This window comes from Phocoena phocoena, chromosome 1 (assembly GCF_963924675.1).
Source record: "Phocoena phocoena chromosome 1, mPhoPho1.1, whole genome shotgun sequence".
Classification (NCBI taxonomy): Eukaryota; Metazoa; Chordata; class Mammalia; order Artiodactyla; family Phocoenidae; genus Phocoena; species Phocoena phocoena.
In genome coordinates, this window is record NC_089219.1 from 135,465,475 (window position 1) to 135,488,112 (window position 22,638).

Genomic DNA, 22,638 nt, shown 5'->3' on the forward strand with positions numbered 1-22,638 from the left:
ATGAGCATGGTAGATTCCAGTTATAATTTTATCTGATCCACTGTTGTGTTGGGGGGCTCCCCCAAGATCACTCCCAGGTTCAATGATTCACTACGACGACTGAGCACACAGTTGTACTTAAGTAATGATTTACTGAAGCTAAAAGATACAAAGCAAAATCAGCAAAGGGAAAAGTCTGCAGGAAATCAGGTACAAGCTTCCAAGAGATTTCTCCCAGGGGAGTCACAAAAGACACACTTAACTCCTCCAGCAATGAGTTTTAGCAACATGTGTAAAATGCTGTTTACAGGGTAAGCTCCTTACAGGTTCGGTACCCAAGGTTTTTCTTAGGGGCTGGTCACGTAGGCACCCTCCACTTACCACGTAGCAAAATTCCAGACTCCCAGAAGGAAAGTAGGTGCTGAGCATAAACCACATTGTTTGTACTAACAGTCCAGACACAGTGAGCCACTCTTCACAGTTCTGGGAATGGTAGAAACCCTCCCAAAATCAAAGTTCCTAGACACCAGCCAAGGGCCAACCTTGTAAGCAGGGGGTTCTAAGGATTATCGGTCACAAGCCTGCTTATGTTCAGTCTTTTCTGCACCGCTGAGATGTTCTCTTTGGAAACAACATACTGCTGCTGTTTTGTTTTTGGTGATCCCTGTTTTCTATCCAAAATGTGTCTCCAGGGACTTCACTGGTGGCGCAGTGGTTAAGAATCCGCCTGCCAATGCAGGGGACACGAGTCCAAGCCCTGGTCCAGGAAGATCCCACATGCCGCGGAGCAACTAAGCCCGTGCGCCACAACTACTGAGCCTGCGCTCTACAGCCAGAGAGCCACAACTACTGAGCCCGCATGCCACAACTACTGAAGCCCGTGCACCTAGAGCCCGTGCTCCGCAACAAGAGAAGCCACCACAATGAGAAACCCATACACCGCAACGAAGAGTAGCCCCCGCTTGCCACAATTACAGAAAGCCCGCGCGCAGCAAAGACCCAACACAGCCAAACATTAAAAAAAAAAAAGTGTCTCCATTTCCTGTCATTTTAACTAAAGTTTCCTTTCCTGAGATTTATATGTTTTTTATAACTTATCAGCTGCTTATGCCCAACTTTTAAAACTCTTTTACAAGCCACAAATACACTAGATACACAATGTTATGATTAAATTCTGTATCTAACCTTAAGGAGAATACCTGTGAGAAAAAAATCCTTTTAAGATTTAAAGACAGTAAAAAATTAATCTTAGCACACCGGGATAAAATCATTTGATGCAATTTAATAGATATTGATCATTTATACTGTAACAGACTCAATAACTATAATGCTTCTTTAAGGAAAAGGAAAAATGCGGACCTCACTTCCATTACATTTCTACACATTTCTAATTAATATGTACATTTACAAATTAGCTGTTCACATTGTTGGAGCGCTATCCTTTTATAAATCACCACCTAAAAACTAGACAGTAGGACTTCCCTGATGGCGCAGTGGTTAAGAATCCGCCTACCAATGCAGGCGACATGAGTTCAAACCCTGGTCCAGGAAGATCCCACATGCCGCGGAGCAACTAACTGTGCGCCACAACTACTGAGCCTGCGCTCTACAGCCTGTAAGCCACAACTACTGAGCCCGCCTGCCACAACTACAGAAGTCCACGCACCTAGAGCCCGTGCTCCATAACACAAGAGGCCACTGCAATGAGAAGCCCACATATCACAATGAAGAGTAGGCCCTGCTTGCCACAACTAGAGAAAGCCTGTGCACAGCAACGAAGACCCAATGCAGCCAAAAATAAATTAAAAAATTTATTTTAAAAAAACTAGACAGTTAACCCACACTTCCTTCTTCTTGAAAGAAGTTAAACAACTCATGACATTTTAAAAGGAATAGAACACAACCCTGCTGTCCTCCTCCACATTTTTGAGTTAATGCCTCAGACTAAGTATGCTCTGTTCAAAGGGTCACGTTAAAAAATTAACATCATAGGAATATTTTACTTCAACTTAAAAAAAGGAAAGGTTTTGGGCTTCCCTGGTGGCGCAGTGGTTGAGAGTCTGCCTGCCGATGCAGGGGACACGGGTTCGTGCCCCGGTCCGGGAAGATCCCACATGCCACAGAGCGGCTGGGCCCGTGAGCCATGGCCGCTGAGTCTGCGTGTCCGGAGACTGTGCTCCGCAACGGGAGAGGCCACAACAGTGAGAGGCCAGCGTACCGCAAAAAAAAAAAAAAAAAAAAAAAAAAAAAGGAAAGGTTTTTAAATATACATATACAAGGTCGTACTTTCTTAGTTTTGGGGTTATATCAGCAAATGCTGGACTGAATTAGTGACTGATCTGTACCGTGAAATAATTGAATAATTGAAATAATTGCTGAAATGTCTTCTGCTGTTTTCCCCTACAATCTGTCCCATTAATGTATCCTGTCCTTAAATAAACTTAATAATGAGCTCAGAAGAATGAAGAATACAGAAGCCTTCAATGAAGAACTTATCTAAGGAAACAGGAATAACAAAAGTGTAAGACAAAAGTATGGGTGTTAAATAATGTGAGGAAGAATAAATGCAAAAGAAGTTCTAAGAGGACCAAAAAGAAAAAACCCCTTTCTTCTTTAAGATTTACAAAGTCTCAAAATATATGAAGTGAAAAAAAGACTGTTAACAAAAATTGCATGTATGTTTTATATACTTTTTGATTAACAACACAAACTATGAAAAGAGGGTTTAAAAGATTACACACGAGAACTTTAATGATTGTTGTCCCCAAACAGGAAGATGGGTTTGGGGTTTGTTTTACTTTTTGCTTATGTTCTTTTTTTATAATGAAATATACCACTTTTGTAATAAGAAAAAATTAATTCTTTTCCTTTCCCCTTAAAGAAATGAAAGAAACGAGTAGTAAATATATGGATTTTTTCCCCCTTTTTCTAAAGATGAAGCAAGATCTGTGTAATAAACATTTTATACTTGTACAAATAATACAAAAAACAAACATTTCACACTTGGCCGGCCATTCTTCTGTTAGCTTTGTAAGCTGTCCCCTCAAAACTCAGTGATCAAAAATAAATAAAACAAAATACTCCAGGAAATATCTTCAAGTTAGAAGTCAGTTAACATGCACCATCACCCTCCCTATTAGTACAGACTATCCTCTCATTGAGGTCCTCCTTAGACCTTAGACCATTCTTCACTTCTATTATTTTCCCCAAAATTATCCTCCTCAAAGTAAACTGCTTTTTCTCTTTCTATATTCATTGCAAATAACAAAAAAAAACATTTATATTATTGTTAGAAAGCTAGGGACTTCTCTGGTGGTGCAGTGGTTGAGAATCTGCCTTCCAATGCAGAGGACACGGGTTCGATCCCTAGTCGGGAAACTAAGATCCCACATGCCGCGCCACAACTACTGAGCTCCTGCGCCTCCACGAGAGAGCCCACATGCCGCAAAACTATAGAGCCCACACGCTCTGGAGCCCATGCACCACAACTAAAGAGAGAAAACCCGCAGGCCACAACTAGAGAGAAACCCGCACGCAATGGAAGATCCCGCATGCTGCAACTAAGACCTGATGCAGCCAAACAATATAAGAAAATAAATAAATAAATAAAACATTAAGATAGTCTTTAAAAAAAAGAAAGCTATAACACAGAAGCTCATGCATTAAGAGAGGCAGCTTGGTATAATGGAAAGCACAGTGGGCTGAAGTAAGTCTTACATTACAGTCCAGCTCTGACTGTGCCACTTATTGTACATTAATTTAGTGTAAATAGGAGATAAGAGGATTCTTTTGTGGTAGGTTGTCTTAAGATATTTCTCTTTACACGACACCTGCTAACTGGAAAAAAAATTGTTTTTCAAATAATATAGACATATGTAGAGTTGAAAGTGGAAGTTCCTTTCATATCTCTCCTCCCACAACCACCAAGGAACCTGAGACTAATAGGATGCTCTTCTAATAGTCCAGCTGATAACATCTGTTTCATTCACAGCTCTCTGGGCCTAAAGGAACCTCCTCTGAATCTGAGACTCAGAGATTCTAGAGTTTGAGCTCAACACAGTTACTAGATAGAAATGTGGGTCTTCTCTCTAAGGCAGGGGGTTAGTGTGTTGCATACAACACAAAGAATGACCCAATATTTAGCAACCAGCAGAACAAACTTAAGGTAGTCATTACTGCTCTCAATCAAATATTTCTAGCTGCCCTCCCAGGCTCATAACAAAACGGCACCTTCCCCATCCCCTTGACATGATGTGATGCCAAGCACCTCTTCTGGTTTTTAAAGTTTCCACTAGTACTTGATTCACCATTCTCTCTTTCCCTCTGCAACGCAACCGCCAGCATAGAATGACGGTATAAGACTAACAGCCTGGGTTTCTGGGTGAGAAAAGATAGGCAGAATCCCTCTCCCACCTCTGCCAAGACCCCCTCCCCTCCAACACACACTGATCTACTGAACAGGTAGTGTGAGTGACAAACTTTTGATGTGTTAATGCACTAAGACTGGGGTGGGGAGCTGTTGTTACCAACCTATAACCTAATCTAACTAGACAAACCAACTGATTCTGAAGTTAATATAAAAAAATAAGCAAGCAGGCATAGCCAGGAATATTCTGAAAATAAAGAGAAATGAACTAGTCCTACGGGATGGCAGCAACAACAAAGAGCTTATACCTATAAAGCACTAATTACATGTCAAACACTATTTCTAAGCACTTTATAAATTTACTCATTTACTCCTAATAACAACCTTATTAGATAGGTATTATCATCTCTATTTTACAAATAAGGACACTGAATTATAGGGATGTTAAGTAACTTGCCCAAGATCACACAGCTAAGGAAGTGAAGATTTAAAGCAAGGCAGTTTAGCACAAAAGTCTATATATTCTTAACCACCATTCTTTAGCACAAAAGTCTATATATTCTTATTTATACCACACAATATAAAAATACACTAAAACAGTGTGATACTGGCACATAATTAGGCAAATCAACAGAAAGAACAGAAAATCCAGAAACAGAATCAAATGCACACAGGATTTTACTATACAAAAAGGTGAATAAACATAGTTTATTCAATAAGTGGCTATTTTGAAATCCCTATATCCTTTCTGTCAGCAATTCCAATTCAAGGCATTTATTCTACAGCTATACCTAGCACATGTTTCAAATGATACATAAGATTTTTCACTACAGCACTGTTTGAAACAACCAAATTATATAATTCATCCATACAATGAAATGTCATGCATTAACAAAAAGAAAAGCAAGTTCTTTACTTATTAACATGAAAGAATCTCCAATATAAATTAAGTGAAAAAAAAAAAAAAAGGGAGGTGCAAAACAGTATATATGCTTCCATTGTTCTCAAAAAAAAGCCTGGGGGGATACACATGCATATACACATGCATATATGTATGTTATGTGTATATATATATGTATATATATGTGTGTATATATATACACACACACCTATCTGGAAGTATACATAAGAAACTGGTGATTTGGATTGCCAAAATGTGAGTGGCCAGGGAAAGGGGATGGCAGAAACACTTCTGTACCATATGATTTTTTTTTTTAAGAAATTTTTCTTTTTTAATTAACTTATTTATTTTTGGCTGCACTGGGTCTTCATTGCTGCACGCAGGCTTTCTCTAGTTGTGGCGATTGGGGGCTACTCTTTGTTGTGGTGCACGGGCTTCTCGTTGCAGTGGCTTCTCTTGTTGCAGAGCACGGGCTCTAGGTGTGCAGGCTTCAGTAGTTGTGGCACACAGGCTCAGTAGTTGTGGCTTGCAGGCTCTAGAGTACAGGCTCAGCAGTTGTGGTGCACGGGCTTTGCTGCTCCACAGCATATAGGATCTTCCTGGACCAGGGATCAAACCCATGTCCCCTGCATCGGCAGGTGGATTCTTAACCACTGTGCCACCAGGGAAGTCCCTATACCATTTGATTTTTTAACTATGCAAAGGTACTGAGCATTCAATAAATAAATAAATGATTTAAATTTTACAAGAGAAAAAGACTGAGCCATTTAGCAGCAGGGATAAATGCCAAAAGAATACATTGAGAATTATCATGATAAAGAAGCTGAGCAGCCATTACACTCCATGTACTACAAGCTGAAACTGAGAAAGCCAGCTGGAAGAAAGGAAAACTGAACAGATATAGAGAGCAAAAACTATGCAAAAACCTTGCAGCCCCTAAAAGAGAAAGATGGAGTATGCAGTGTTAATTTCTAATGGCTTACTAGCTCCAGTTTCCATGAGGCCCAGACACACCACGACTCCTACCGATGGAGTGTCATGATCTCCAGTGTACACACATACAACACACACTTCCACTGGAGTTAGCTCCACTGGTTCACCATTCCCCTCCCCACCTTTTTCTTAAGGCCCCTACAACTAACTTTTCTATTCATATGAATGGAAAGGTATTTCAGGATGATACCTTTGTGAGAGAGAAAAGTACCCTTTGTGATAGAGAAAGACTGTGATCTACCTAAGTGAAGTGCTAGAAATATCCAATCAGAATGCTGATAACTGTACCAAAATAAAACTATACATTATACTTAACTATATAACCAGAAGCACTGAAATCTGGGAATTAAACCAAGGGACAGAAGCCTAAATACAACATACTATCTTGTATTAAGGTCTCAAGATTATCTCAGCCTTAATGCTACCGTAATTGTTAAGTACATTAACCAATAAACATGTTAGAAAGGCAACTTTAAAAAAACAATAGCTATCACTTTTTGAGTACTTACCATTCAGCACGCACCCTCTGGGAATTTTACATGTAATATTTATTTAATTCTCACAGCTGTATGAGGCAGGTACTATTAGCATGACTATTTTACAGATGAGGAAACAGAAACATATAAAAAATTCAGAACCCTAAGAGACCTTCGAAATTATGTATTCCCATGCAAGTTATTTATTTTTTACCTATGTCAAGATATTGGTATGCTAAATCATAAATTTAATCCAGGATCTAAACCCACATAGTCTAATACCAGAGTCCATAGCTATTAACAGCATGCTTATAAATGGCACACTGACTGATGTTATAATTGAAAGCACTCAACTAGAAAACCCAAAAGCTTCAAGAACTGCAAGTGTGAAAAATCTGTTTACATCAAGATTAGGTAACAAACACAAAGTCATTCCTGGTAGATCAGTAATCTCTTAAATATAGCTTTTTAAGGAAATATTTTCCTGTTAATAGTAATTATCTAGCTATCTTTTATTAGTATTTCTTTTAAATTCAATTCTAAAAAATATCTAAGGGGATTTCCCTGGTGGTCCAGTGACTAAGACCCCCATACTCCCAATGCAGGGGGTGGGGGTTTGATCCCTGGTCAGGGAACTAAGATCCCACATGCCGCACGGCGTGGCAAAAAGAATAAATAAAATAAAAAATATCGAAGAAGGCACAAAACAAGTACATGAAGGCTAGTCTCAAAATAAAATGGTAATACTTACTAATCCTTAATAAAGTGAATTGTATATGTTATATTGTATTTTTCCTTCTATTTTATTACCATGAAAGCTTTGGGAAGACAGTGGAGCATCAGTGCAGAAAATCGCCCCCTAGGTGCAGCACAAACTTGGGAAAACCACAAAACTTAAGTCAAGCTCTGCTTCCTACTAGTTATGTGGCCTTAAGGTAGGAGACTTACTCTCTCTTAGCTAAACATCTTCATCTGTAAAACCAGGAAATATATATAGCTTCTGGGGTTGTGTTGAGGATTAAGTGATAGGGTAGAATAAAGTGTCCAGGACACAGCAACCAATCCTTTCCCAATGCTATTATACTGCTAAAGCACAATGGTTAAGAGCAAAACGTTTAGAGTTAGACATGTCTTATTGTGAGACCGTTTTCATCATTTATTTGCCAAGGACTAAATGAGATAACACCTGAAGTAGACTAACATATAAATGCTGAATAAGTATTACTACATAAGTAATACTACCAAAAACAAAAAATGGGCGCCAAAGGTAACTAGAAACTAAACCTAGAAAAATAATAAAAGTTAGACTCTAATCTTTCTGTGCTCTACTACTAAGCTATGGGTCCATGATCAACTTGTTTCATCTGCCTAAGCATTAGTTTATTCATCTGTAAATCAAGGGTACCAGAATACTGGGAATTCCCTGGCAGTCCAGTGCTTAGGACTCTGCGCTTTCACTGCCAAGCACCTAGGGTTCAAACCCTGGTCAGGGAACTAAGATCCGGCAAGCTGCGCAGCACAGCCAAAAAAAAGAAAAAAGTGTATCAGAATATATAATTTCTTTTTTGATGTGGACCATTTTTAAAGTCTTTATTGAATTTGTTATAATATTGGTCCTGTTTCATGTTTTGGTTTTTTGGCCACGAGGCATGTGGGATCTCAGCTCCCTGACCAGGGATGCAACCAGCACCCCCTGCATTGGAAGGTGAAGTCTTAACCAGTGGCCCACCAGTGAAGTCCCAGAATACATAATTTCTGAGGTCTACTCCAGTTCTAAATTTTTATACCTCTGTCTGTCTGGCTACCAAAGTCATAAATTTTATCTTAAAACAACCAACACCGTCATATATACATACACTCACCCTAAAGGAAAAAAAATATAAACCTGTAGCAGATCGAAAAATTTAGAGATTCAGGGAAATGGCCAAAAATGGTAAGCACTACAACTCCAGTTGAAGATTTTATTTTTTTATTTATTTATTTTTAAAATTTATTTATTTTTGGCTGCATTGGGTCTTCATTGCTGCGCGTGGGCTTTCTCTAGTTGCGTCAAGCTGGGGTTAATATTCATTGAGGTGCACGGGCTTCTCATTGCAGTGGCTTCTCTTGCTGCAGAGCACGGGCTCTAGATGCACGGGCTTCAGTAATTGTGGAGCATGGGCTCAGTAGTTGTGGCTCTCGGGCTCTAGAGCGCAGGCTTAGTAGTTGTGGCGCATGGGCTTAGTTGCTCCGCGGCATGTGGGATCGTCCCGGACCAGGCATCAAACCCATGTCCCCTGCACTGGCAGGCAGATTCTTAACCACTGTGCCACCAGGGAAGTCCCTCTAGTTGAATATTTTAATAAGAAACATGTTAATGTCAAATACTTTAAATAAGAAAAAATTATTTTAAAAAGGAACACCTAAAAATAATGAAATTTTTTTTCATTTATAGTTGCTAATTTCAAATACACTGTATTTTCAAATTACACTGTAATTTCAAATACAGTGCTAATTTATAGTTGCTACAAAAAAACAGAAAATAATTACAGCATTTTGAGTACCTGCCTAGCTCGCAAAGACTCTCCTGAAACATCAATCTCACACAGTGGTAGGCCCAGAGCAGCTACATACATTAAAGATCAGTGGTCCTCAACCAGGGGTGATTTTATCTCCAAGGGGATTTTGGCAATATCTAGAGACATTTTTTGGTTGTTACACTTAGAATGTGAGCGCTACTGGCATTTAGTTGACAGGGGCCAACAATCCTGCTAAACACCCTACAATGTACAGGATAACCCACACGAAGAACCATTCAACCCAAAATGTCAATATTATGGAGGTGATCTGACCACCAATCACAGCTACTCTCCTGGGAATCTGGAACTGAGACTAAGAAATTAAAGTTTAATATAGACCATCCTTTTGGTCAGAGAAGAGATTACCAAAAAAAAAAAAAAAAAAAAAAAGGCAAGTATGGTATGAATTGAATGTCTAAGAGAGAAGAATAAAGTGAGCAAACAGAAGTCAAAACAAGAGACAGAAAATAAATATTTCTTGAGTTTTTAGCAGCCTTTCACGTCCTGTTTTTGGGCCAGCCTAGCTGCATTCCTGTTCTTGAGCCTCCACTACCTCCATATAAATTTTCTAGGTATTACATAATATGGAGTTGGTCTCTCCTACCTGTAACTAAGAGTCCTACTCACACACATTACCCACAGAAAACTGCTAAGATAGAAGAATCGACTACAGCAGAGTAATAGTTCAACACAAGTAAATCAAAAATAAATCTCATGAAACTTTATAATAGTAAGAAACCAATGGTGAGGTATAGAAAAAAGATCAATGAGAACTAATCTATAAATATAAGGACAACAGAGGAAATAGAAAAGGTAATAATGTGGAAACCAGGGAAAGAGTCAAAATTTCCTGAACTAGAAGGACAACCAAAAACCAAAGACAGTTGGTATACGATATAAAGACTGAGAAATAATCATTTAAGACAGACTCCTCAAACATCTACCTACCAAGCTCTTAAGCTTTAAGAGGAAGAATTTTATACAACTCAATAACACAAAAACAATTCAGTTAAAACATGGGCAGGGGGTTTCCCTGGTGGCGCAGTGGTTGAGAGTCCGCCTGCCGCTGCAGGAGACAAGGGTTCGTGCCCCAGTCCGGGAAGATCCCACATGCCGCGGAGCAGCTGGGCCCGTGAGCCATGGCCGCTGAGCCTGCGCGTCCGGAGCCTGTGCTCCGCAACAGGAGAGGCCACAGCAGTGAGAGGCCCGCGTACCGCAAAAAAAAAAAAAAAAAAAAAAATGGGCAGGGAATTCCCTGGCAGTCCAATGGTTAGAACTTCGTGCTTTCACTGCTGAGGGTGCCAGTTCAATCCCTGGTCAGGGAACTAAGATCCCGCAAGCGGCGCGGTGTGGCCAAAAATTAAAGACAGACAAAAAGAAAAATAAGTTAAAAATGGGCAGAGAATCTGAATAGACATTTTTCCAAAGAAGACATACAAATGACCAACAGGTACATGAAAAGGTGCTCAACATCACTAACCACAAGGGAAATGCAAATCAAAACTACAAAGAGGTATCACTCCATGCTGGTTATAATGACTATCATTTAAAAAAAAAAAAAGATAGGGTTGGCAGGCAAGGGTGTGGAGAAAAGGGAGCCCTTCTGCACTGTAGGTGGGAATGTAAACTGGTGCAGCCACCACAGAAAACAGTATGGACTTTCTTCAAAAAACTAAAAATAGGGCTTCCCTGGTGGCACAGTGGTTGAGAGTCCGCCTGCCGATGCAGGGGACACGGGTTCGTGCCCCAGTCCTGGAAGATCCCACATGCCGCGGAGCGGCTGGGCCCGTGAGCCATGGCCGCTAAGCCTGTGCGTCCGGAGCCTGTGCTCCGCAACAGGAGAGGCCACAGCAGTGAGAGGCCTGCGTACCGCAAAAAAATAATAATAATAATTTAAAAAACTAAAATTAGAACTACCATATGAACAGTGATCCGACTTCTGGGTTTATACTCAAAGGAAATGAAAACAGCATCTTGAAGGAATATCTGCGTTCCCACGTTCACTAAGCATTATTCACAATAGCCAAGATAGGACACAACCTAAGTGTCCATCACTTTGAAAAGTAACACAATAACAGGGAGCTACCCAGGTAAACATATATACTTTAAGCTCATAATATAGTTACCATAATTAAAATATGTTAACAATGTGCAGGAAGAAATAAAGATGAATGGAACAATGGAAAGAGTTTTTAAAAGATCTGTGGACATTTGAGAATACATAAGAAATACAGCTCTTCAAAGCAGTGGAAATTGATGAACTATTCAATTACTAATACAATGGAAAAACATTAAGTTGGTTCCAACCTCAAACATGTATATATAAATTTCAGAAAGGTTCAAGCTGGTAATAAGAAAAATATGAGGAAAACAGGAGATCTTTAACAATCTTGTAAATATTCGTCAATAAGAAAATGGTTAACATCCAAACAAAATGGTTAAAATATATATCAAGAGCACAGAACACTATAAAGCTATTGAAAAGAATGAGAAATGTACACATCCTGGCACAGAAAGGTCTTCCAGACATATTAAACGCAAAGAACAAATCTGAGAGAAAAAAATTCATACTGTAAATGCATTTACTTGCATTTATGAAATGGCAAGAGAAGTATTAATATGTGCCCTCACATAAATATAAATACATAAAAAGTTCTGGGAAGATAACGTATCAAACCATGAACAGTAGTTTCCTCTAACAAGAGAATATGGATCATGGGTCGGAACATCAAAGAGGACTTTCATGTCTAATCTACATGCTTCTGTATTGATTTATTTTTTTTACATTTAGATACCTTTATATATTTTCACACAATTAAAAAATGCAAATTTCAACATTAATAAAAGAAAGCTACTATAACAAAAACCTTCAAGTGTCAACGCTTCTTTCCTATAAGAAAAAGATCGGTGATATGAATTACGTCTGTTAGTACTGCTAGTCTTAGGAAAATTTTTAAGTTTTCCTAAGAAAATTACCAAGCTTTCTTAGTAATTATCTGGAACCACAAAATGCTAACTGGCAATCTTTAGTACTAACTCAGTATTGTTATTTTAACTTGCTGGAATTAGCATATAGAAAGGAACATGTTAACAAAACTGTATATGTACATATTGTATATTATATTAAGCCACAGAAAATTTTCTTTGACCTTGACCACATCAAGTGAAAGGTTTTCTAAACCCTCCCTCTCCTTGGAAAAGCAAACCAGGGAATATAAATTGCCTGGGCCTGCTGAGCTTTGTGTTCTGCTGGATCAAAAGCCAATACTGGCAGAGTTCACTACAGAGGAGCCTGCAGTACCACCACCATAGACTCAGCGCATTTACAGAACAAAGCAAAGACAGAGAAGAAGCTCAATATAGGTCTCATTTTTTTAAGCAACCAAAATAAAATCTGTCACAGTATTATAGTTAATGTGCATTTATCTGTGCATTTATTTGAGTGAGAGTTCAATTGAAAATAATTGACCTGGGACTTCCCTGGTGGCACAGTGGTTAAGAATCCGCCTGCCAGTGCAGGGGACACGGTTTGATCCCTGGTCCGGGAAGATCCCACGTGCCGCGGAGCAACTAAGCCCGTGCACCACAACAACTGAGCCTGTGCCCTACAGCCCGTGAGCCACAACTACCGAAGCTCATGCGCTACAGCCCGTGCTCCACAACAAGAGAAGCCACCGCAATGAGAAGCCCGCGCACAGCAACGAAGAGTAACCCCCGCTCGCTGCAATGAGAGAAAGCCCGTGCACAGCAACGAAGACGCAATGCAGCCAAAAATAAATAAATAGATAAATTTATTTATTTAAAAAAAAGAAAAGAACTGAGAAATCATTCTAATTAGTACAATGATCACAAATTTACATACTGAAATTATGCCCTCAACCCAAAAAGGCAGAGATTAGTAACCAACAGTTATTATAGAAAACATCACACTTCCCCACTCACCGACACACAAGACTAGTTTATTAACTGTTTCATGAGAGTGTTCATCAATATCTACTTAAGCAACATCATTCTTTTGGACAGCAATTTTAAATTATACCTAAAAATTCTGAGATATTAACACAGGCAATTACTGTAAAATAACTGAATAAAGAAACATAGAAAATACTCTAGAGTGTTAAACTAGTTTTTTTTTAATTCTATCATACTACTTAAAAAGGAAAAAGAAATGTCTTTATAAGTTGCATATTAATAAACTAAATAGATCACTTTAAGTGGCTACATAGATTCCAATACAAGGAGAAAAGGAGAGTTGTAATCTATCAAGAGGGAGTGGGGGATATAAAGTCTTTAAATAAGAAATATTAGTAATACTAAGTCTAGAGGTTAAGCCAATAGTTCAACATTACCATGAGATTTCAAACTGCACTGTGAGCGCCTACTGCTCCATTTGTTAGGCCATAATATCTAAGTCTCAATCCATAGCCACAGAGTAAGTATATAGATCTAACCCTGGTCTACCATTCTGAAACCCTCATCATTGGTCTCAAGAGAGATAGGGTAAAAAAAAAAAAAAACACTAAAAATCTTCCTATATACACACACATACATATACATATGTACATATACACAAACTCCAAAAGGAAACTAGGCATCATCACACATAACTACAGAATCACAAATAGGTATCCCAATTTCTTTGGTCTCTTATCTTTTTCAATTTGAGCAAGCAAGGTTTTATGGGGTTTAAGTGAAAAAAACCCTGCAATTAAGTACTCAGAACATGCCTGGCACACAGCACTCAATAAGTGGCAATTATTTCTTCACAGCTTCTTCCAGGGACTAAGGCCCACTCTAAGTCTGTCAGCAGAACTCTGTGTGTCTTAACTCCCTTTTCCTGACACAAGATTCTTTCAAAAGTGCACCTCTCAACAGACCTTCTACATATGAACTTTTAGAGATTTAAGAAAAAAAAGCTGAAGCCAAAGCATCTCTTCCTGCCGCAAAAAAAGTGGCATAAGACAGTGGACACCTGCATGTGGACACTAGACTTGCAACAAATGGACTTCTGAACCAGTTTTAAGTAGAAGAGTTAATACATTATGTTTTCTGACAACTGACAATCTTTGAATTACTTTTGATCCACCACTCTTCTTAATCTCACATTACCAACAGTTCTCAAAGTGTGGCCCCAACCAGCAGCCTTCAGCAACACATGAAAACTTATCAAAAATGCAAATTCTCAAATCCCACCTCAGACCTAAATAATAAACTCTGGGGATGGGACCCAACAATCTGGGTCTCCACACTAAAATTTGAAAATCGTTCTATATGATCTGGTGAAGTATCTACAGTGACACTCCAAATTTATCTATTCCAGAAGAAATCTGTTAAGATTGATGAGGTTAACATTACGTATTTTGAAATCTTATACACATAGTATATGAGAAAAAGCCCAAATTGACTCACAAAATTAAGAATATAAAAGTTCTACTAAAACATGCTTTTAGCTTCCCTGGTGGCACAGTGGTTGAGTCGCCTGCTGATGCAGGGGACACGGGTTTGTGCCCCGGTCCGGGAAGATCCCACATGCCGCAGAGCGGCTGGGCCCGTGAGCCATGGCCGCTGAGCCTGCGCTCCGCAACAGGAAAGGCCTTAACAGTGAGAGGCCCGTCTACCGCGAAAAAAAAAAAAAATGCTTTTAACAAGAAACTTTATAACCAGAGGTAAAAATAATACAAGGAGGCACAAAAAGTTCTTAAAGGATGTCAGACGAAGGAGATTACAATATAAAAAATCATTAAATATTAACTAGCAAACAAATGTGCCAGCTTAGAATGAGGTCTCAACCTAAACTTTACATGTGCCTTGGCCTGTGTTTCTAGTTCAACTTCTGTGAAGGAAGAAAAACAACAGTATAAAAGGGTAAGAAAGACCCATAAGACAAATAATCCTAAGAAGATAACATTTACCCTCAAGGAAGGCAGGTCTAAGGTGATTTCAGATCCCCAAAATTTCCCTACCTTTTTGCTGCTTTCTGAAAGTCCTTTAATAATCAAGAGTCACTTGAGAGAAAAATAGAGACTTAAACAAAACAGAGACTTAAAATATAAATGCTGGACTTCCCAGGTGGCACAGTGGTTAAGAATCTGCCTGCAAATGCAGGGGATATGGGTTCGAGCCCTGGTCCAGGAAGGGCTCCCACATGCCGCGGAGCAACTAAGCCCGTGTGCCACAACTACTGAGCCTGTGCTCGAGAGCCCACGAGTCACAACTACTGAACCCGTGTGCCACAACTACCGAAGCCCACGCGCCTAGAGCCTGTGCTCCACAAGAGAAGCCACCGCAGTGAAAAGCCTGCACACCGCAATGAAGAGTAGCCCCTGCTCACCGCAACTAGAGAAAGCCCATGCACAGAAAGGAAGACCCAATGCAGCCAAAAATTAATTAATTTTATATATATATATATATATAAATGCTAAGACAATTCTACACTTTAGCATGCTATCGTGATGACAACAGCAGTGTTTGAGTTAGTTTACAAAACATTTTCACATTAGACTGATGTAATCTTGACAACCATCTTGAGGTAAGTAACAATGACAACAACAAAACTACATTTACTGAGCACTTAGAGCCTTACAAAATTTTATCATTTAATTCAACAACCTGCTGAGGTTGGAGTTGTAAACCACTTACTAATGTCAGACACAAGGCAGGATCTGAACCCAATTCTATCTAATTTTAAAACCCATTTTCTTGGGACTTCCCTGGTGGCACAGTGGTTAAGACTCCACACTCCCAGTGCAGGGGCCCTGGGTTTGATCCTTGGTCAGGGAACTAGATCCCACACGCATGCCACAACTGAGAGTTCACATGCCACAACTAAGGAGCCTGCCTGCCGCAACTAAGACCCAATGCAACCAAATAAAAATATTTTTTAATGCATTTTAAAAAATAAAATAAAATAAAACCCATGTTCTCTAAATCTCTACACTATGGCAAGATTTGGAGACAAAGGCTTGAGTTTTCAGGCCCATAACTTAACAGCTGTATGCCCTTGGGAAGTCACTTAATTCTCTTAACTCTTCATCTATAAGATGGGAAGATTAGCATCTGTCCCCACCTATTTCAGAGTACAGCTGACCCTTGAACAACTCGGAGGTTGGGGCACCGACGATCCACGAAGTCGAAAATCCTCTTATAACTTTACAGGTGGTCCTCCATATCCAGGTTTGGCATCCCTGGATTCAACCAACTGCGATAAAACTATAGTACATATTTATTGAAAAAAATCTGCCTGTAAGTGGACCCTGAAAGTTCAAACCCATGTTGTTCAAGGGCCAACTGTAATTGTAAAGATCAAATAAGATAAAGGACATAAAAGGTGTTCATAAACTCAAAAAAAAAAACTATACAAATGTCATCATTACTGATTTTGACAGAGAGAGTAAAGAGAAAAAAAAATGATATAGTATAGTAATTGCAAGGGGAAAAGATGCTCGTTTTTCTTTTTAAAGCAAGACCCTTAAGGAGAAACTTCAGACTTCAAAATTTACCTGGGACCTTACTGTCAATTGGGCTGTGATAAAAGAATCTGTACCACAAATTATTTTGTCACTTTTCTAAAAATACAGACACACCCAGATACCTGTAACTTACACAGATTTGGAGGTTAACAAAAACCTAACAGCTGATTTCTTTTTAAAAGTCTGGTTCTCATAAGAATCAGTAGCCACTATACTAGGTCACCATAATTAAAATTCCCTTGCAACGGCCTTCCTGTTCTTTTCTACAGTATCATTTTCAACCTGTGGTGCCGACATCTTTCATTCTGCAAAGACTAAAACATGAACTACAAATCCTAAATAAAGAAATCAGACCACTTAAACTGATGAGTTTAAGGGAAAAGTTTTATTACTCAAAACTTCACAATTTAAGGTTAATTTTTAATAGCATTTACAGCAAATGAGTGAGAGAAAGAAGTTGAAGTGAAATCACTCAACTGTTGTAATGTATGTCAGATATTAAAAAGACAAGGAGGTATTCAACCCTAGATTACTAGTCACAAAACATCAGCTCACCAAAAAGGTTCAATAGCAGATTTCAGAAAAATCACACAGCACTCACCTCTTTCATACCAAAAAACAGCCCAATTATTTTTATTCCTTCTAAATCACATTCACAAAAGGCATTTTTGGCAAAGCAAATTATTATAACAACTTACATATTAATAAAAAAATATTCCCATTTTCAATGAGAAAACACCATTTCTTTTATCTACAGAAGAAAAATCACGGACTCTGATAAACCCACTTCTGTAACGCACATACATTTTTACTGACTACATACAATATTTAATCTATATTTAAACCTACATGTAAACTCAACAGTCAAACCTAACTTTCGTATATGAAATTATGTGCTAATACCTCAATACTGAAACTCAAGACAGTGACTTGTACACTAGTTGCCAGGTTTTTTGTGTAAATGTCAAACAACAGGTCCACTGAGAAGCTTTTGAATCTAATTGAATTTATTCATTCAAACCAGAATTTATCATGTGTTTCTAAGCAGTGGTTCTCATCTAGGGGCAATCTAGCAATGTCTGAAAACATTTATGGTTGTTACAACTGGTGGGGGGTGGTGGTGAGGTAGTTTGCCAGAAAGGGGTGCTACTGGCATCTAGTGAGCAGAGGCCAAGGATGCTGCTAAACATCTTACAAAGTATAGGACAGACCCCCACAACAAAGAGACCCACAACAGACCCACCCCAAAATGGCAATAACTGCCAAGGTTGAGAAACTCTGAGCTATAGAAGTTTATAAACACCCATCTGTCTAAAAACAGTACTCACTTAACCTTTGTTTCCTATATTATTTGCCAATTCTATTCTTTACATACTAGTCTTTGGCAACAAACTTACCCTATTCCCATCCTTTCAATCAGCTTCTAACTTCCAAACTTGTCAATACAGCCAATTTCAAAACTTATTATCTTTGACTCATCCCTATTTTTAATTGTAGTAGTTGTTGTAGTAGTAATGGCCGGGGCCAACACATATTTAGCCCTTACTACATGCCAGGCACTATCCTAAGTGCCTTGTACATATTAACTCATTAATCTAGGTACTATTATTACCAGGAATTCTTATTATCCCCATTTTACAAATGAAGAATCCAAGGCACAAAAAGGTTAAATAACTTGTCCAGGGTCACAAAGATAATAAGCAGTCAAGCCAGGTTTCAAATCCAGGCAGAATGCCTAAGTATTCCAAAGTCGTCCTTTCTTCTTTCATCCTCTAAACCAAATCATAAAATCCTTAAGTTCCACAAGGACAGGGACCTTGTTATACTCACAGCAACATCCCCAGGGCCCAGTACATAATAGGTGCTCAAAAAACTTTTCTTTGTTGAATGCATGAAATATCCCTCAAACTCACCCCACCTGTTGCCACTGCCTCCGCTCAAGGCCAAGGCTTTCAGCACCTCACACTTGGCTTTTTCTACATAGCCTATAAACTAACCAATCAGGTAAATGGATATAAACTCCTCTGCCACATTTTCAATAACCCAAAGTTTTCTTCCCACTGCTTCTCAATTATCAGTAGAATCATAACATCTTAAGAGTCAGATGGTACCTTAGAGATCATCCAATCCAACATTTAACAGATAAAGAAACCCAAAAATGTTAAGTGACTAAATCACCCAGCCAGGTGGAGCCAAGACCAGAACTTGATTCTTTCAATTTTTGCTCTAGGATTCACTCCTAGAGGAGTTGCTTAACTCATGACAGATGTGTCTCCTCACTATTCCATCAACAAATTACGTTCATTTCAATTGTTCACACTTGTTTCTCCTGCACAGCCTGCCCTCTTTTTCTTGCTCCACAGATGCAAATCCTATTCATCCTTCAAAATCTCGTCCTATTCCATTCTTCATGACCTCCTCCTTCTCAGAAAATCTTACATCCTGAATAGATGCTAGAGGAAGAGGATCACCATTACTGGGCCAAGTTTAATACGTAACTAACACGTCCCACAAAGCAAAGCTACTTGGATCATTTCTTCCCTGAAACCTATTTACCCATTCTTTGCTCCTATGTTTCTGGAACTGATTTCAATACAGACTAACTTATATGGCACCTTCATAAAATGTTTATATACCTGGAAGAGAAGCTCACTCACATCTTTTAGAGTAGACACGTAACTCCTGAATGGCCCAAATCACCTATACCTCTTCCATTAGGAAACTCAGGTTGTTCACAAAGTCCAAACCCAGAACTCTGATACAACTCACCTAGCAGTCACAGCTTCTAAGGTTCACCTCTTTCTCTGCATACTATCATTTGTCTTAACTTCCTCCAAAACTCCATTTCTGAGGAACAGTTCACACTTCTTTTCCTTCCTCGTCTTCCCTACACTACACAGTACAGAATACCTTCTTTTATCTTTTATTATTTTCCATATGCCTCTTCAGTGAAAGTCCAGTTTGCTACCTCTCATCCAACCTCAACTAGCCAGTCCTTTACACAGAAGTCACATCTATCTCTTCAGCCTCTCTCAGGTCTTAGAGTATCTCAACTCCATGAAGGTTACTTTTAGTTTTATCCCCCCTTCTCCATTCTCCCTTCCTCTACACAAGTGGCCTCAAAAGTGGTGTGGATGCAGCTCAGAGGAAATGCAAAAGGATCCACTGGGCTGCTGGAAAAAATTTATTAGAACTCTTGTTATATTTATTTTTTCATCTCATCCTTTCTTAAATTCTGTTTCTGTGTACATTTCTAAGTTACCCATTAGTACAGTAATAAAGATACATAAATTCTTGGAGTACGTGATCACGAGTCTGGAGACAACTGTTTTAAAAATACCTTGATAATGAGGACAAAGTAATAGGTTCCAGACCATATAGAGGATGTAAATATGTATATGTGTGTGTGTGTGTGTGTGTGTGTGTATATATATATATATGCACACCTGGTAGGAAGAAAAACTCTTGTTTGTATCCAAAGTCCTAATGATGCCCACCAACCTCTAACCCCTGCCAGCCATCTCAGAAATGTGTCCTACTCAAAAGAGCAGAACAGAGGATGGTTTGGCAAAGCCCTTCATTTCCAGTTTGAAAAAAAAAAAGAAATTCAAAGTGCTAAGATACTACCCTTATCTTTCCCGTAGAAGGGTATTTCAGGACACTGTTCACTATCCTGACACTACTCATTGCCTGATTTATACGTATATACTTCAAAGGCCACTACCTACTGAGATTCAGTTCCTATTTCCCAATCCCTCGAGGCACAACTCATGCTCCCTTCGCTAACGACCGATTTCTACTAACACCTGGACTGAACTCACACCTCCCTTCACCCTTCTCTCCCCTGAGGACACTATCCACCGTCTTCCCCGAGCCCCACAGTCGCGTCCCAGTGCAGAAGACAGTCCATCCAAGGTCCCTAAGACCACTTCTCTTTCCTCCTTCGCCCCCGGGAGCTGCCAGCCAGGCTGGAGACAGGAGGGGGGAGGGGTATGACTCGCCTACCGTGACTGGCCCAGATGGCAGCAGATTCCGCCCCCACTCTTGGGCACCCCTCCACCCCTCGACCCCCTAGAGCTGCCTGTCTGCCTCCCACCCCGCCCCAACCCCACCTCCGGCCTTCCCCACGCCCTCACGCCGGCTCCCGGACACACTCACCGTGCTGGGTGAAGATATTGAAGCCGGCCTCTGCGGTGCGCCCCGCCAGGTCCCGCCTGCGGCTGGAGGGCCTGGCTGCGCTGCTGCCCCGGATCCCGCGGGGTTGCGACTGCTGAAGCCCCGGAGCCTCCCCGACGCGGCCCACCTGCTGCCCCATCCCTGCACTTGCGTACTCCCGCGCCCCCGCCGACCCGTGGTCACATTCCTCCTCGGCTCCGGCCTCGGGCTCCAGGCGCTTGCTCCGGCCTCTCCTTCCCACTCGAGGCCCCGGCCCTGAGCGGTCCGGCCACCGGCGTCTCCCCACCCGACTCCTCACAGCAGCCGCCGCGCTGCCTCTCGACGCTTCACAGATTCTCCTTTTCCCTCCCCATTCCGCGGCTCCGCGCCCTTAACGCTGCCGCCGCCGCCGCCGCCGCCGCCATCTTTAAACCACCGAGCACTGGGAGAGCGTGGGACAGAGCGTCTCCCGCCCCCCACCCGACCAGTCACCTCCGCTACTCGGAGGGAGGGCTTCCCGGCGGCCCCGCCCCGCCCCGCCCCGCCCCGGTCCCGGCTAGTCCGCGCGCCCCCTTCTCCTCGGAGGGTGGGTTCGCCCCCGTCCCCCGCAGCCCCCGTAGCAACCTCACTGGCACGCCTACCGCTGCTTCAGGTCTTTCGGCCCTTCGGTTCGTTCGCGGCACCTCGGCCTCCCACATCCGAATCCGCCTTAGCCACCTCCTCCCACGTTCGTTTCTACATGCTACCGCCTTTTTTAGGGTTGGTCGGTCTAAAGCCTTCCCTGTCCCACCTCCACCTGTCAAATCAATCAGTCGCGCTGAGCGCCCCAGGTGCACAGCTCGCTCTTTAGCAGGCACAGTTGGGACAGAAAAGCACAAGGCGTTTGGTGCTTGCCATCCAGGTGAGGCTCCCTAAAATGCCCCGGAGAATTCCTTTAAATACCCTCGTCACCAAGCCGACCTACAGTCAAAAGTAAATGATATAAAATTTACATGAAGATAATAAAAAGGTACATTATTTCATTGTAATTTTTTCAAACTATTTCATAATGTTAAGTTGCACTCGCCTCAGTTGTCTGCACTCTACAGTCTCATTAGAGAAGCAGTTATGACCCAGTTCCTCATATCGTATTACCATGAATTCCTCTTGAACTCCTTTACCGTGTAACCACGTGTGTTTCTGTTACCCTTACATTGCTTGACAGTAAAGTTAATCTTCCTACCGGCATGCTTTATATATAGTGCACGTGGTCAGGTCTCCTTTGATGACAAAGGAGAAAAATAAAACTACCTTTGACCCTGTTTCTGAATGAGAACTTATCTTTAACTTATGTTGTCTGAAGACAGTGACAGGCAGAAATGTTTTTAATGCGCGCACACATACATATATATGTATAAATATTCACTTATCATCTCCCCCCTACTGAGCATTCTTGCATGTTAATATTGATCCAGTTTTTTACATTCTCAAAGAACTTGATAATTATTCTTTAGCTATTCATTTAGCTTCCCTATTTCCTTTATAAAAAGCATCAACTATTGGAGGTACCACACTGAAAATTTGCTTTAAAGCAGAGGATGTGGGAGCCATTGCAAAGAAGCAACGAAACAACCATTGGGAAGATAAATTTCAGGGAAGAAGGTGGATACAGCTCTCCTTTACATGTCTTTCATAGAACCGGGCTGACCTTAGATGAACCATTAATACTCACTACTATAAAAGTCCTGTGAAATTATTCCGT

At 40.5% G+C, this 22,638-nt stretch overlaps 1 protein-coding gene across 4 annotated transcripts in view; it reads right to left on the minus strand.

Moving 5' to 3' along the window:
* ABL2 (ABL proto-oncogene 2, non-receptor tyrosine kinase) overlaps positions 1-21,255 on the minus strand; it is a 96,087-nt gene extending 74,832 nt beyond the window's left edge. For 3 of the 4 annotated variants that reach the window (XM_065873083.1, XM_065873080.1, XM_065873081.1), the window contains exon 1: positions 20,901-21,057. In XM_065873083.1, the coding sequence (XP_065729155.1) occupies positions 20,901-21,057 (157 nt within the window). Of the gene's footprint in view, positions 1-20,900 lie in introns of all 4 variants that reach the window. The other variant, XM_065873078.1, reaches the window with a different exon arrangement.
* Positions 21,256-22,638: the final 1,383 nt, after the last annotated feature.